General features: G+C 31.6%; 1 protein-coding gene across 6 annotated transcripts in view; it reads left to right on the forward strand.

The window, feature by feature from the left end:
- LOC112460130 (nuclear factor 1 X-type) overlaps window positions 1-12,240 on the forward strand; it is a 37,068-nt gene that overhangs the window by 21,392 nt on the left and 3,436 nt on the right. For all 6 annotated transcript variants that reach the window (XM_025024656.1, XM_025024662.1, XM_025024657.1 and 3 more), the window contains one exon: window positions 10,876-11,063. In XM_025024656.1, coding sequence (XP_024880424.1) covers window positions 10,876-11,063 — 188 coding nt within the window. The remainder of the gene's footprint in view (window positions 1-10,875; window positions 11,064-12,240) is intronic.

Raw genomic sequence — 12,240 nt, forward strand, 5'->3', positions numbered from 1 at the left:
TTTTATTGCCAATTTAAAATTATTGATTAAAGTTTATGTTACCCTTTGACTCATATCGAGTGAGTCATGTATGTTTAAAACAATTATATCTCTGGTAAATATGAAGCGGGTTAAGTCGTATAGAGCTCATTAATTTTATGAAAATTGCTTAAACTTTAAAAAAGAAATATTGTTTAATAGTAAATATGAATTATTAAATATGAAAAATTATGTGTGTATGCGGTAATATCCGAAATTTCTCAGACTGATTATGATGTGACACGCGGTATTGTCTTCGCGTATAATAATTACTTAAATACACACAATTCTGACAATGTAAATTTCTCAATGATACAAGGTCGAACCAAAAAGTTCCGGGACTGATAAAATAAAAATCACAATACGTAACATAGAATAAAATAAACGCTTTTTAGTTTTAAATATATTTCTCAGCGATCTCTATACATCGATGACATCTTGTATAGATCTTGGAATGCTTATTTAAGTGTGTCACAAGAGAGGCTGTTAAGTTCGACGGTCACGTTCCTTTGAATGTCATTGACATCCTGGAAACGTCTTTTTTCAGGGTGGTTTTCAATTTGGAAAACAATATGAAGTCCGCAAGGACTACTGCTCAGAATTCGGTGTGTGCGGCCGAATTTTGCTGAACGCGGCAATTGGCATCTTCCGCACGACACGCACCCGCGCAATCGAGTATCATTGTGAAGACATTTTTGGCAAAGAGGAGGTATCAATGTTGGAACGCCTTCCCTACTCTCCGGATTTGGCCCCTGCGGACTTCATGTTGTTCCTGAAATTGAAAATCGTCAAAGGAAGGCGTTTCGAGAACGTCAATGACATTCAAAAGAATGTGACCGCTTGTTTAAATGTGTCGTAAGACACATGTGTCTTACGACACATTTAAACAAGCACAATCCAGGATCTATACAAGGGATGTCGTTGATGTACAGAGATCGCATGAAATATATACTAAAAATTAAAAAGTTAAATATAAAATGATTAAAACCTATGAGAATCCTCGTGCAAATATTTATTTGATTATTTGCGACACAACATTCGATATATTTATTTCTGTTACCTAATCAAATGTGCGTCGTTAATTAGACGCTTGTTCAAAATAGAGTAAATGTTTAGAGATGATTGAATATAAAAAATACGAAGTAATTGATAGTTGAAGAAGATCGAAACCTCCCTTATTATTATATTATATTATATTGTTTCGTCTCTTTGAGAAGTAATCATTCGTTCCTTAGAGTAGTCGATCGGTTTTGATCAATTCCTTACGCAGCAAAACTTGCGATCTTAATATGCCCGTCCCCTGCTGCATAGGGCGTATGCGTCCTACGTTCTGAACTTTTAATTCAGGCTGTTAATTCATTCCGTTTCGTTTGATACTTTTGCTACTATACATATATAACACTGCCATAAAATAAATTCATAAAATTATATATCGATGCTTAAAATATGTATAATATAGTTATCATCGTCGAAACATTATGCACCTTTTTCTTAATAATAATGAATTTATAGTTTTATAAATATTATATACATATATGTAATATATGTTATAAGCAAAATTATTAGTCTCGACTACTTGAGATGTCATCAACGCGATCTGAATGAAAAGTTACTGAAAATTGGTCCTGGTAGGGAATGTGAATTAAAAATTATTATTTATAATTGAATATCTAATAGATTCCAAAGAAATATCAAAACAAAGATGTGATGCGTGTGTGTATTACATTTTCGCAAATGATTGAATTATAGGGAAGAAGATTTTAATTATTGCAGCAATGCTGTTTTTACATGTATAAAGGATATGTGTTATCTGCGAAGTGCATCAAGACGAGAGCAAGGAATTCTTTTTAAGTTTATTTTGAACAAATTACGCAAATTCGTAAAAAATTTGGAAAGGTGAATCCTTTTTGAGTTCATAACGATTACCTATATGTTATCTGTATATAGCGTATCTGATACAGGCGTAACACTGTTTTGTGGGTAGGTAGAACGGGATAAACTAAATGGAAAAATCCTCTATTATTTTGTGAGTTCAATGACAAATTAATTAATAAAGATCTGCGAGAATCAGCACAATTGAACTCGCCGCTGAATTGCGCGGATGCACATTCAGTTGCGATTCCTTATATATTAATCAATTTCTTATTAATTATTGAGAAGCTCGCAAAACGATTTCTATTCAGTTTAATAGTTAGCAGTTAACCTGCTCTATCTATCCTCGAGTGGTGTTACACCTATTATCAAACATCCTGTATACTTACATGCGTAGCTAATCTATTACATATATTAAATCTTGTTAGATATAAAAAGAAATTATATCTGTTCTCTCATTATTCCATTATTAACAATTATTTGTTGGTTTTTTAAATATAAATAATAGGGAATATTAAGAAAATTTATTTGATTAATCTTTAAAAGTTAAAACAAATAATAATTAACAAGATTTTTTGTTATACCATCGAGCAGCGCACTTATGTGAAGAAAGTTTTACTTAAAAAATTATATTACTATAATGACTGTAACGTTCTTGCTAACAATAAGATATGTCTTGGGATTATACAAGAAAAGAAATGCTGTTACAGTATTATTAAATAAATAATTTTCGCACATTCTCTCCCACACAATTATATTCATATATATTTTGATATATTACGCATCATATACTGAGTGTCTCACAACTCGCGACTCGTAATGTTAATGAATAAAACATATTTCTGAGCAAAAAAAAAGACAAAAATCGTAATAATATCAAGACTGTAATACTTTTTAAATGGGAAACATTTACAGTAGACTAGTAGACGAATCAAGTAGTCTAAATTTTAGGCACTTATGGACGGTACATTGTAGTGATGAAAGATGTTTTTGCTCTTAAAGTTGTCTGTGACATTTTATGAATATTGATAATTTGTTATATATATTATTTTTAATATCCTATAAAAAATATTTTTACGTGATTACGATTACCAGCATGTGCAATATACTTATTTTCTATGTTTAAATATGACTCAATTAATGACTTCAACATTGTTGTATGTACGTACATATAATAACTTTACTCTCATAAGGAGTCGATAAGGGTGCAAGAACATCTTTATCACTGTGCAACGTCCCCAAACATAAGAATTTTAGATTATCTGGTTTATCTTTTGTAAATGCTTCCTATTTGAAAAGTACCTATTACAGCCTCGACATTTTTGTCTCATTTTTTGCTCAGAAATATGTCATTAAAATTACGATCGCAAATTGTGGGACATTTTGTATATTTTGCATAATTATATACCTGCATATATAAAATAGAGAACGAGTTTGCTCCGTCACGACGGTTAACATGTAACGATCGTAGAGCAAATCCTACGTGTAATCGATCACAAATAATTTTCGCGTTGATCTTTCGTCACATTGACGAAGCAGATTTATCGAGTTGCCAATTTCTATGTCTTGTCTGTGTCTTGAAAAACGTTTTCCATCTATTAACCTATCAAGTTATCTGACTTGTCTACCAATCAATGACTATCTTAATGAATCGCGTTAAAAATGACGCGTCATGATGTCTGTTTCAGTCTGACCCTGAGCGTAGAGAGAAGCTCGCTAACTCGACTAAAAGGTACTTTGTGACTGGTTATTGACTGTTGTCTTTTCCTCTCTCTATTTCTCTCTCTCTCTCTCTCTCTCTCTTTCTCTCTCTTTCTTTCTACATGTATATGTATGTATACACACACATACACACAAACATTTTTACGCACGTGACTGTTTTATTGTACGCGCATACACATACGGGATAATTATGTGTTAATTGCAAGACAATGGGAGATTTGTAAGTCTCTGCATATTCTTAGATTCTACGCTTGCGTACATATCTAGCACCATATCGTTTACATTTTGCAATAGATATAAAACTGATATGATTATTAAAGTATCTTACATAATCAATGTCAAACTTAGTAATTATTTTCAATTACCAATTTATTTATTACTTTAATAACAAATATGCTTTCCATCACGTGAATGTACATGTATACTATGAGAGATATGTCAACGAAATACTTGTGTATCTGGAAAAGCTATATCGAATTCGTTCATGTGGGACGTGTCAACTCTCGATGAAAATAGAGTATTTTAAAACTAGTATTTATTTTTTACGAAGTATTCGTAACCAAATTGAAAATTTGTTCTGGATTGATAGGTGTCTGTATCGTATAGTCGTAAAAATCGTAAATATCATTCCGTGCATTCAAAGTGTATCCAAATATTTGCGTCACGCGAAATTCGGTACTTCACGAATTGTTATATATGTGCCAAACCTCTCTCCGTCGTATTCTCCAATATTTTCATGAAGGGGCAACTCCGTACAATTTTGCTGTATGTACAATTTGGCTGATTTTTGCAAATACTTCCTGGATGTCGTGGTTTAGTTCGGTAAAAACTCATAACTTTGTATGCGCATGGACTCGTGCATAAATGTTCTGGTACGCTCGTATTACGAGAGTCATACGCTCTATGATACTATTTTGTAGTCCTTATCGAGATGCGGAAGATGGGGTGTCGGTGAGACTTTTTAGAAAGGCGGAATCGAAACGCGCAGGTTTTTTCTGCGTACGTGCTCTTACTTTCGCGCGCGATGTCATCATCTAACACGAATGACATTTTTTTCTCCTGTTCTGCTATCGATGTCGTCAGGACAGTTTACCTGCCTTCATGTACATGTGTATCTGGAATATTGGCGCGAATAGGAAGGCTTATCACATCTTACGAACTTGAGTATCTTTGTGTCATAACGTTTAGCAATTTTCGTATTTCTCTTTTTCATCCCTGTATGCCTGTTTGCCTTTTTTATTCCTCTCCTCTCTTTTCTTTTTCCTTTATCTCTCCCTTCCCATCTTCCTTTTCCATCCTCTTCTTCTCTCTTTTCTAGAATTACTATGCAACTATTTTATGTCATTATTGTTCACGATAATTGTTGTATATTTTTAATTAAGTGTTTAGGGAAGGTATATTAAAGAGCGTAGTAAATTACCACCATAAATTCATATTCTTGTTTTCTTTTTTTCCTCTTTTTTGTTTTTAATTATATTTTTATTTACATATTCTTTTCTCTATTTAATCTCCATTCATCTACATATATTCCACATCCATTCATTTAGCTATACATCTATATATATATATATATATATATATATATATATATATATATATATCCTATAAACTTTCCATTTCTCATCCACTTCTTGTAAAGCGTTATCGCTGAACTTGCAAATAAATAAAAAAATAAATTTTATACAATTGAACTCTCTTTGAGTTTCGCGTAATTGGAATGTCTGATTATTGCCGCATTCCGTCAATAGTCAAATGATTGAAACGACTACACAGAATTCAATGTACAAATAGCAGTATGTGAAATTGCTTTATTCATGTTTATATCCGACGAAAAAGTAATATTGGAGGCTGTGCCTAGTGCCTACTAATTTCAATAAAGGTTTTTCTATGGAACTTAATCCCACTCGATATCATCAAATTCCACATATTCGGCACTTTATTTCACATTTTTTGTTTTCTAATAAATACAATTATGTTTTTATTCTACTCATGTTAATTTCCGTTATTTTGCTTTGTTCTATCTTTTTTTCCGTCGCACGACTAATTACTTAGAATTTTGATGAGATAATTGAAATAATTTATAGACGTGACGAGTTTAAAATATATTTCTATCTAAAATGTAAGACCAAAATTTTTTTTAAAGTTGAAAATGATGCGAGATGCAATAGAGATGGAATATATTATTTAAATCAGTGAATATATTATTTAAATATATTATATAAAAATCTTATGTTTGATTATAGAATTAACTTACCGAAATATTTTCGATAAGCGCGCTTTAAGTTTCTTTGTATAAGCATCTGTACGTCTGCCATAGTAGTAGCAGTATTTTCTGTTGTATCGTCGCGGACGTCAGATTATTACGTAAATAAAGTAAGCGCGGAAACATGATCTTGATCATCTTTTATTTACAATAATGTCAGCCCGTAATTCTCCCAACCTGTGTCATCGAGACATGTCCAAATTGAAATCCGAGATCGTATGTAAGAACAAGATATATGAGAAACGCACTTCTGATATACAGGATGTTTTCTAAGTAAGTACAAAAAATTGAAGGGGATATTCCGTGGCTTGTTTTACAAAAGGTCTTATAAACATATGTTTTAAACTGTTTCGTTTTCAAAATACAGGTTTACAGAAAACGTTTAAAGATATTTTAATCAAATTTAGTATGCGTACATGTGATATTAAGAACCATTTTCCAGTACCGATGAAACATTCCCAGATCTTTTCTTTCTAAAATAAGTCACGAAATATCCCCTTTAATTTTTTGTACTTATTGAGGACAATCTTGTATATGTATACATATATGAAAAACAAATCCTGTTATTAATATACATATATACAGTTTATATATATATATATATATATATATATATGTATACATATATGCCAATATAATATTAGTAAGAATAAAATAAAGAATGTGAAAAAAAGCATGAAAAGCCATCACATATAATATGAAATAAATAAATTTTTACTTCACGACTTTGTTCTTCAAATATCTTTAGCATTTAAGCAGCACAAAAAAAACAAATCCTGTTATTGATTCCTGTTAAACGGGAATCGAATAATTTAAACCGAAAAAAATTACGTTGATTAATTCAAGATCCTCTGTTTATCAGGCAAATCCTCCTTAGAGCGAGAAATCCGCCTGACATCTGATTGCGACATGGTAAACGCTTGCGCTCCTGGTCGCAAGAATGTTATGTTTTAGCACTAACGACAATATATATATGTGTTAGATCGATGTTGCATATTGTGTTTCTTATCTATACACATACATATATATCCGCCTGCAGCTATGTGCACGAACATCGTTAATGCGGTACTGTAATATCATTGACTGTCGAGCCGAAAACTGATCGTCCTATCATCTACTTACTTTCTTTTGATAGTGTTGCTGGTAACAAAACGAGACGATATTTTCCATTCGATTCTATTGCACACGTGTCATAAGTTGAGTAATAATTCGTTCATTGTGAGTGTTTTTTTATTCAGCTTATTTCATCGCATATACATACCAAATGTACATATACATAAACATAAATATATTAAAAAAAAGCAATTTATCAATATTAAGATACATGTGTATGTATTTTACACACACACACTCACTCACAGATTCACACGTATTGTGCCTCTTATTGATATAAATTAAATGCCCGAACCACAATAATAAATCATCCCGAATTTACGATACGTCTTTTGGATATAATAATTATCATTATCAGATTATGGACTTGCGATTTTCAGATTAGTGTTGCTTGCAAGTCGTTATCACGCACGATTTGTGCGATGAATGTTTTACTTGCTGAACTGGAACGATTCAGTAGTATGATCGAGATTAGCCCGACTAGTCGGAACAACGCTTGCATTAAATATCGAGTTGAGAATCGTGTCATCTTTTTTTTTTACCTTAATTTTTATTACAGTCGACTCATTTCTTCTCTTTTTAATATAATTAACGTAATTGCAATTAAAATGGTAGTAACATTTATATGAGGTAAACAAATGGATTACAGAATAAAATAAATATACTATTAAATACTAAGTTTTCTGACCTTTTATACAAAAAAGATATTGCAATATTGCAATCTTAAAAAAGAAAAATAACAGTTAAAAAATAATGATAGATTTTACGTTCTCTATATTTAGTATATTTTTATTATCTATGTATATGTAACGTCATATATATTATATGTATATTCTTTTTATAAAGTTCTTTGCCTGTCCGTCTGATTCATCTGTCTGTTAACGGCTGCCTTATTCAACTTAATAAATATGCTACTTAACAAAATTAAAAGTAATTATTTCCTAAAACTTTTTTCCATCACATTTGGAAGCATCGTCCGTATTACATAGTAAAGGCAGATATAGTGGTTGGAACCGGGTGGATAAACAGACGGACGGCTTTTCTTGCTAAAATGCGTAGTACGGTCTACCTAGCAAGCTAGTTGTTGCTGTCTGTCTGTCTGTCTGTCTGTCTGTCTGTCTATCTATCTGTCTGTCTGTCTGTATGTTTGGCGATCTGTTTTGTTAATCTGTTCTTTTTGTCTTTATTTAACAACCCCCACGTAATAATTCGACGATACAGTCTCGACGCGGCTCGGCGATCCAAAGCAAATCTTTATAATTTTCAGAATTAACATTATTTAATATCGGAATAAATATTCATTTATTAATCAGAATAGATTTCATTCTAGGCTACTAAAATGACATAATATATCGCAAACTTTAATTGATAATGTGGAAGCAAATAGCATGGCGATGAAAAGTTAAGTAATGATCGGATCTCTTGCTTCCTTCATATATTTTTTTAAAATGGTGTTTTACATTGGTTGTATCTAAAGAATAAAAAAAAAACAGAATGTGCGTCGGAATTAATATCTTCAATATATTCATTTTTATACGAATGAACAAACGAAAGATAAAAAACAAAATTCAAAAGTTCTCTGGGAGAGACATATTTTTGCGTTAATACTTTTAATAGCGAAGAGTGCCATTCAGATACAAATTTCATTCAATCGCCTTTGAGGAATGACATTCAAGGAGCGACCTATTTTATGGTTATTAATTACGTCTCTCAGCCGAAAATAGATGTAACGATCGATCGGTCGAGCCACGATCAAGGCTGCCGTCTAAGCGTGCACTATATGATTTAGTTTCATCTCACACACTCGATATTGTTTCCATATTACTCACTGTCACACGGCCAATGCTCTGAGTATGTCGTATGCTGGATGGATTAATTGACTTACTTAATTGATCAACATTTGATTCGCGTGGAATATATTGATTAAACGTTTATGCCCTTTCCGTACGGTACTACCTACACTATTATCGTTGCGATGTTGGTGTTGTTGTTTAATATATCTATATATATATATATACTCTAATCATTGTATTGATGTTGATGTTGTTGTTAATTTGATGTTTTTGATGTGTTGTTTAGTCGTTGTTATCTTGCTGTTTGTTTGATGTTTGCACTATATTGTTGCACTTGGTGTGTCCACGTACACACACTTACATACGTATATGTATATATCTTATCACGTATTATGCGTACACGTATTATCTATGCCGTGCACAAAATAAATTACTTAAAGCGCCATTAAAAAGTTTATACCATATGCATACTATGTCTAATCACACAGATATGTGTATATATATAAGAATTATTTAAATATCACATATTAAAATACACCTTATCTGTTATCGTATAAACTAAATTAATAGCATTGATAGTATTAATAGCACATGATTGTTGTAACGCGATTGAGAGATCTAATTGATGATCTACAACCTAATTGTAGTTTCTTTCAGCAAGATTTACTTGTGTGTATATATATATATATTATTTTAATAAAATATTATTACATTTTCGATACAAAGCAACGCGATGGATTACAAAGCCATAACTAATTAACTGTGACTATTATATAACACGCTATATATTTTAACTCATATTATATTAAAAATGCAGTATTTTATAAATGTACATTTCATCCATTCGGTCTCACGCTTGGAATGCATCATCCAATGCATACGTATATGTGTATGTATGTACGTCATATATGTATATATATATATTTATGTACAGTGTCCCAGGATTATCGTACTTTCTTTCATCTATAAATTCTTCGACTAAATCACCGAGATTGATGTTTCTAAGCTCTATTGACAATTTGATGGTATATTCGATTGTTAAATCGACCAATGAGAATTGCAGGAATTTAAGAGAAATTGTATTTTTTCTATTTTAATGGCCAAATGACCAGAAATATTTAGAACTAAAAGTAGTATTCGAAATTTATTGAAGAATTCGTGATTGAAAGAAGCTGCGATAGTTTTGGAATATAATCTGTACTGACGATATAAGCCGATCAGAATTTGATCGGCTCTGTATGCGTCACTAAAACCACCCCCTAACAAGCTCATGGTAACAACGACTTTTCTGCCCTTATCTAACTACCCATGTATTTATCTATCTGTATATTTATGCGTGTGTTAGTTACGAAACTGGGCTAAGCTACAATGCCGTCGAAAGAAGAAACGGTATATACGGGGAGAGATTTAATCGAATATTTTACTTTCATTAGCTTAATACGTTTTACCTCTACGATTCTTTCTACCTCCATGTGTGTAACTTATCTCAATTTCAACTTATCTCAATTTCGTGATTCGGTATAAACACGCGTACATATATGTAAGCGTAATTGAATGCGATTTATTATCATAATAAAAAAAATTAATGTTTCTATATTAAGCGAAGCTAGGTGTTAAACACAACTAATTTGTACAACAAACATTATTACCAATTGTTCAATTACACGTTACTATTGATGATAATTAAAATGATGTAAAGAAACAATAAACGCAATAATCTTAGATAAAATAAATTTGCACGGAGCCGTCAAATAAATTGGACAAAATAATTTTGTCTTTCGGCAATAGGTGAAGACTTGTTAACGACTTGTAATTCGGAAGAAAAATGCCGTTTTCGCGTATCGCAAAAGAGATCGAAACATTTTTTGTATGTGATTTTAAGATAGGATTTTTGTAAATAGGTCGCGATATAATGTAAATCATCCAATTTCGATTAAAAAGAGAGACAAAAAAGAGAGAAAGACAAAGGTTAAGTAAAATAATCTTCTTTGCTCGCGAAGGTAAGGAAAGAACAAGCGTTAAGTTAAGGGGGTGGTTTATCATGACATCGATGTCGTTAATCAGACCAGATGATCATTGGGAAATGTGTTTCAGGATTGCATTCGCCTCACGAAGGACTAACCGGTGGCTCCGGTCAAAGTATGCCTGGACTCGCTTACTATCAGCCGGAACATCCTGGATCTACAGGGGTAGTAAAGTATCCTGAGAACGGACATGACACTCTTTCAGACTTTGTGACATTTGTCTGTCAAGAAGCCGAAAATACCCAGCAACTTTCCCAGGTACCCTTAATAGAGCGAACATTTAGAATTATACGCGATGTTTCGCGAACGTTTTATGGATTATATGAAATATCTCTATCGTTTCTGCAATGACAAAAATTCCACAGCGTCTTCTACTTTTCGCGTTTTATTTTTTAACAGCAGAGTCCTTGATTCGACATTTTTCGTAGCGAAAGTATCGAGGAATATCAATATATATATCGCAGCTTTCTAATCTTTAGCATATCGTACAAATCTCTTGTACAAATGAATCTCTTGTACAATTAAACTTTAAACCTGTGGTAAAATCTTCCCGCGAAAAACGATCTAATATGAATCTAACTAAAATCATATTAAATCATATTTAATTTGGGTAAAATTCAAATTAAATCCAGAGTTTATATTAAAATTATATTTGTTTAAATACAGTTTTAATTTGCACTTATTAAAATCAGTTATGTAGATTAAATATGATCCACAATAAAATAGGGCTTTAATTAAAATTTAATTAGATCACTTATGTGGATCATATAACACTTCGAATCAAATATGGTTTTTATTTGTATTTAATAAGATAACTTATGTGGATTATATATGATCCAGAACCATACATGATGCAGAATATTTATATATAAGATTTTAATAAAAAGTTAATGTGTTCTGTATGCGACTTTTACTCGATTCAATTGCGGCTTTAACCCAAAGGGCCTAGCGGAGTAAGCATGTGAAATCGGCCCTTGATTATACAGAGCTGACATTAATGTCACAAGTTAATACCAATATGATAAAACTTTCCACCAAATATTATTTTAAAAAATTCATTTTTTTAGAAGTTATGCAGGAAGAAAGTAAAATAAAGAAATATATTTTTCTCGAAAACCACTTGACCGATCTTGATGAAAAAAATATATGTTATGTAGACTAATAAAACTAATTAACAAAAAAAATGTCCAAAATGTTTGCCAAAAAAAAGACCAAAAAAAAAAATATTTGAATTTTTAAATATTTTTTTTTTAGGGTGATATTTTCGAGGTACCCCTTTGAAATTTTTACGAAAATTTCTCTTAAAGTGTCCACTATAACTTATATTTTTTTCAATTTTTTTTAAATAGTGGAACATAGTTAAAAATACGAAAATCGTAAGCGTCGCGTCACTCCGGCGCACAGTGCAGTGCCATTCCGCGTTGCGGGTGTTCGA

The sequence above is a fragment of the Temnothorax curvispinosus genome, unplaced genomic scaffold (assembly GCF_003070985.1).
Source record: "Temnothorax curvispinosus isolate PA1 unplaced genomic scaffold, ASM307098v1 QBEX01010321.1, whole genome shotgun sequence".
Lineage (NCBI taxonomy): Eukaryota > Metazoa > Arthropoda > Insecta > Hymenoptera > Formicidae > Temnothorax > Temnothorax curvispinosus.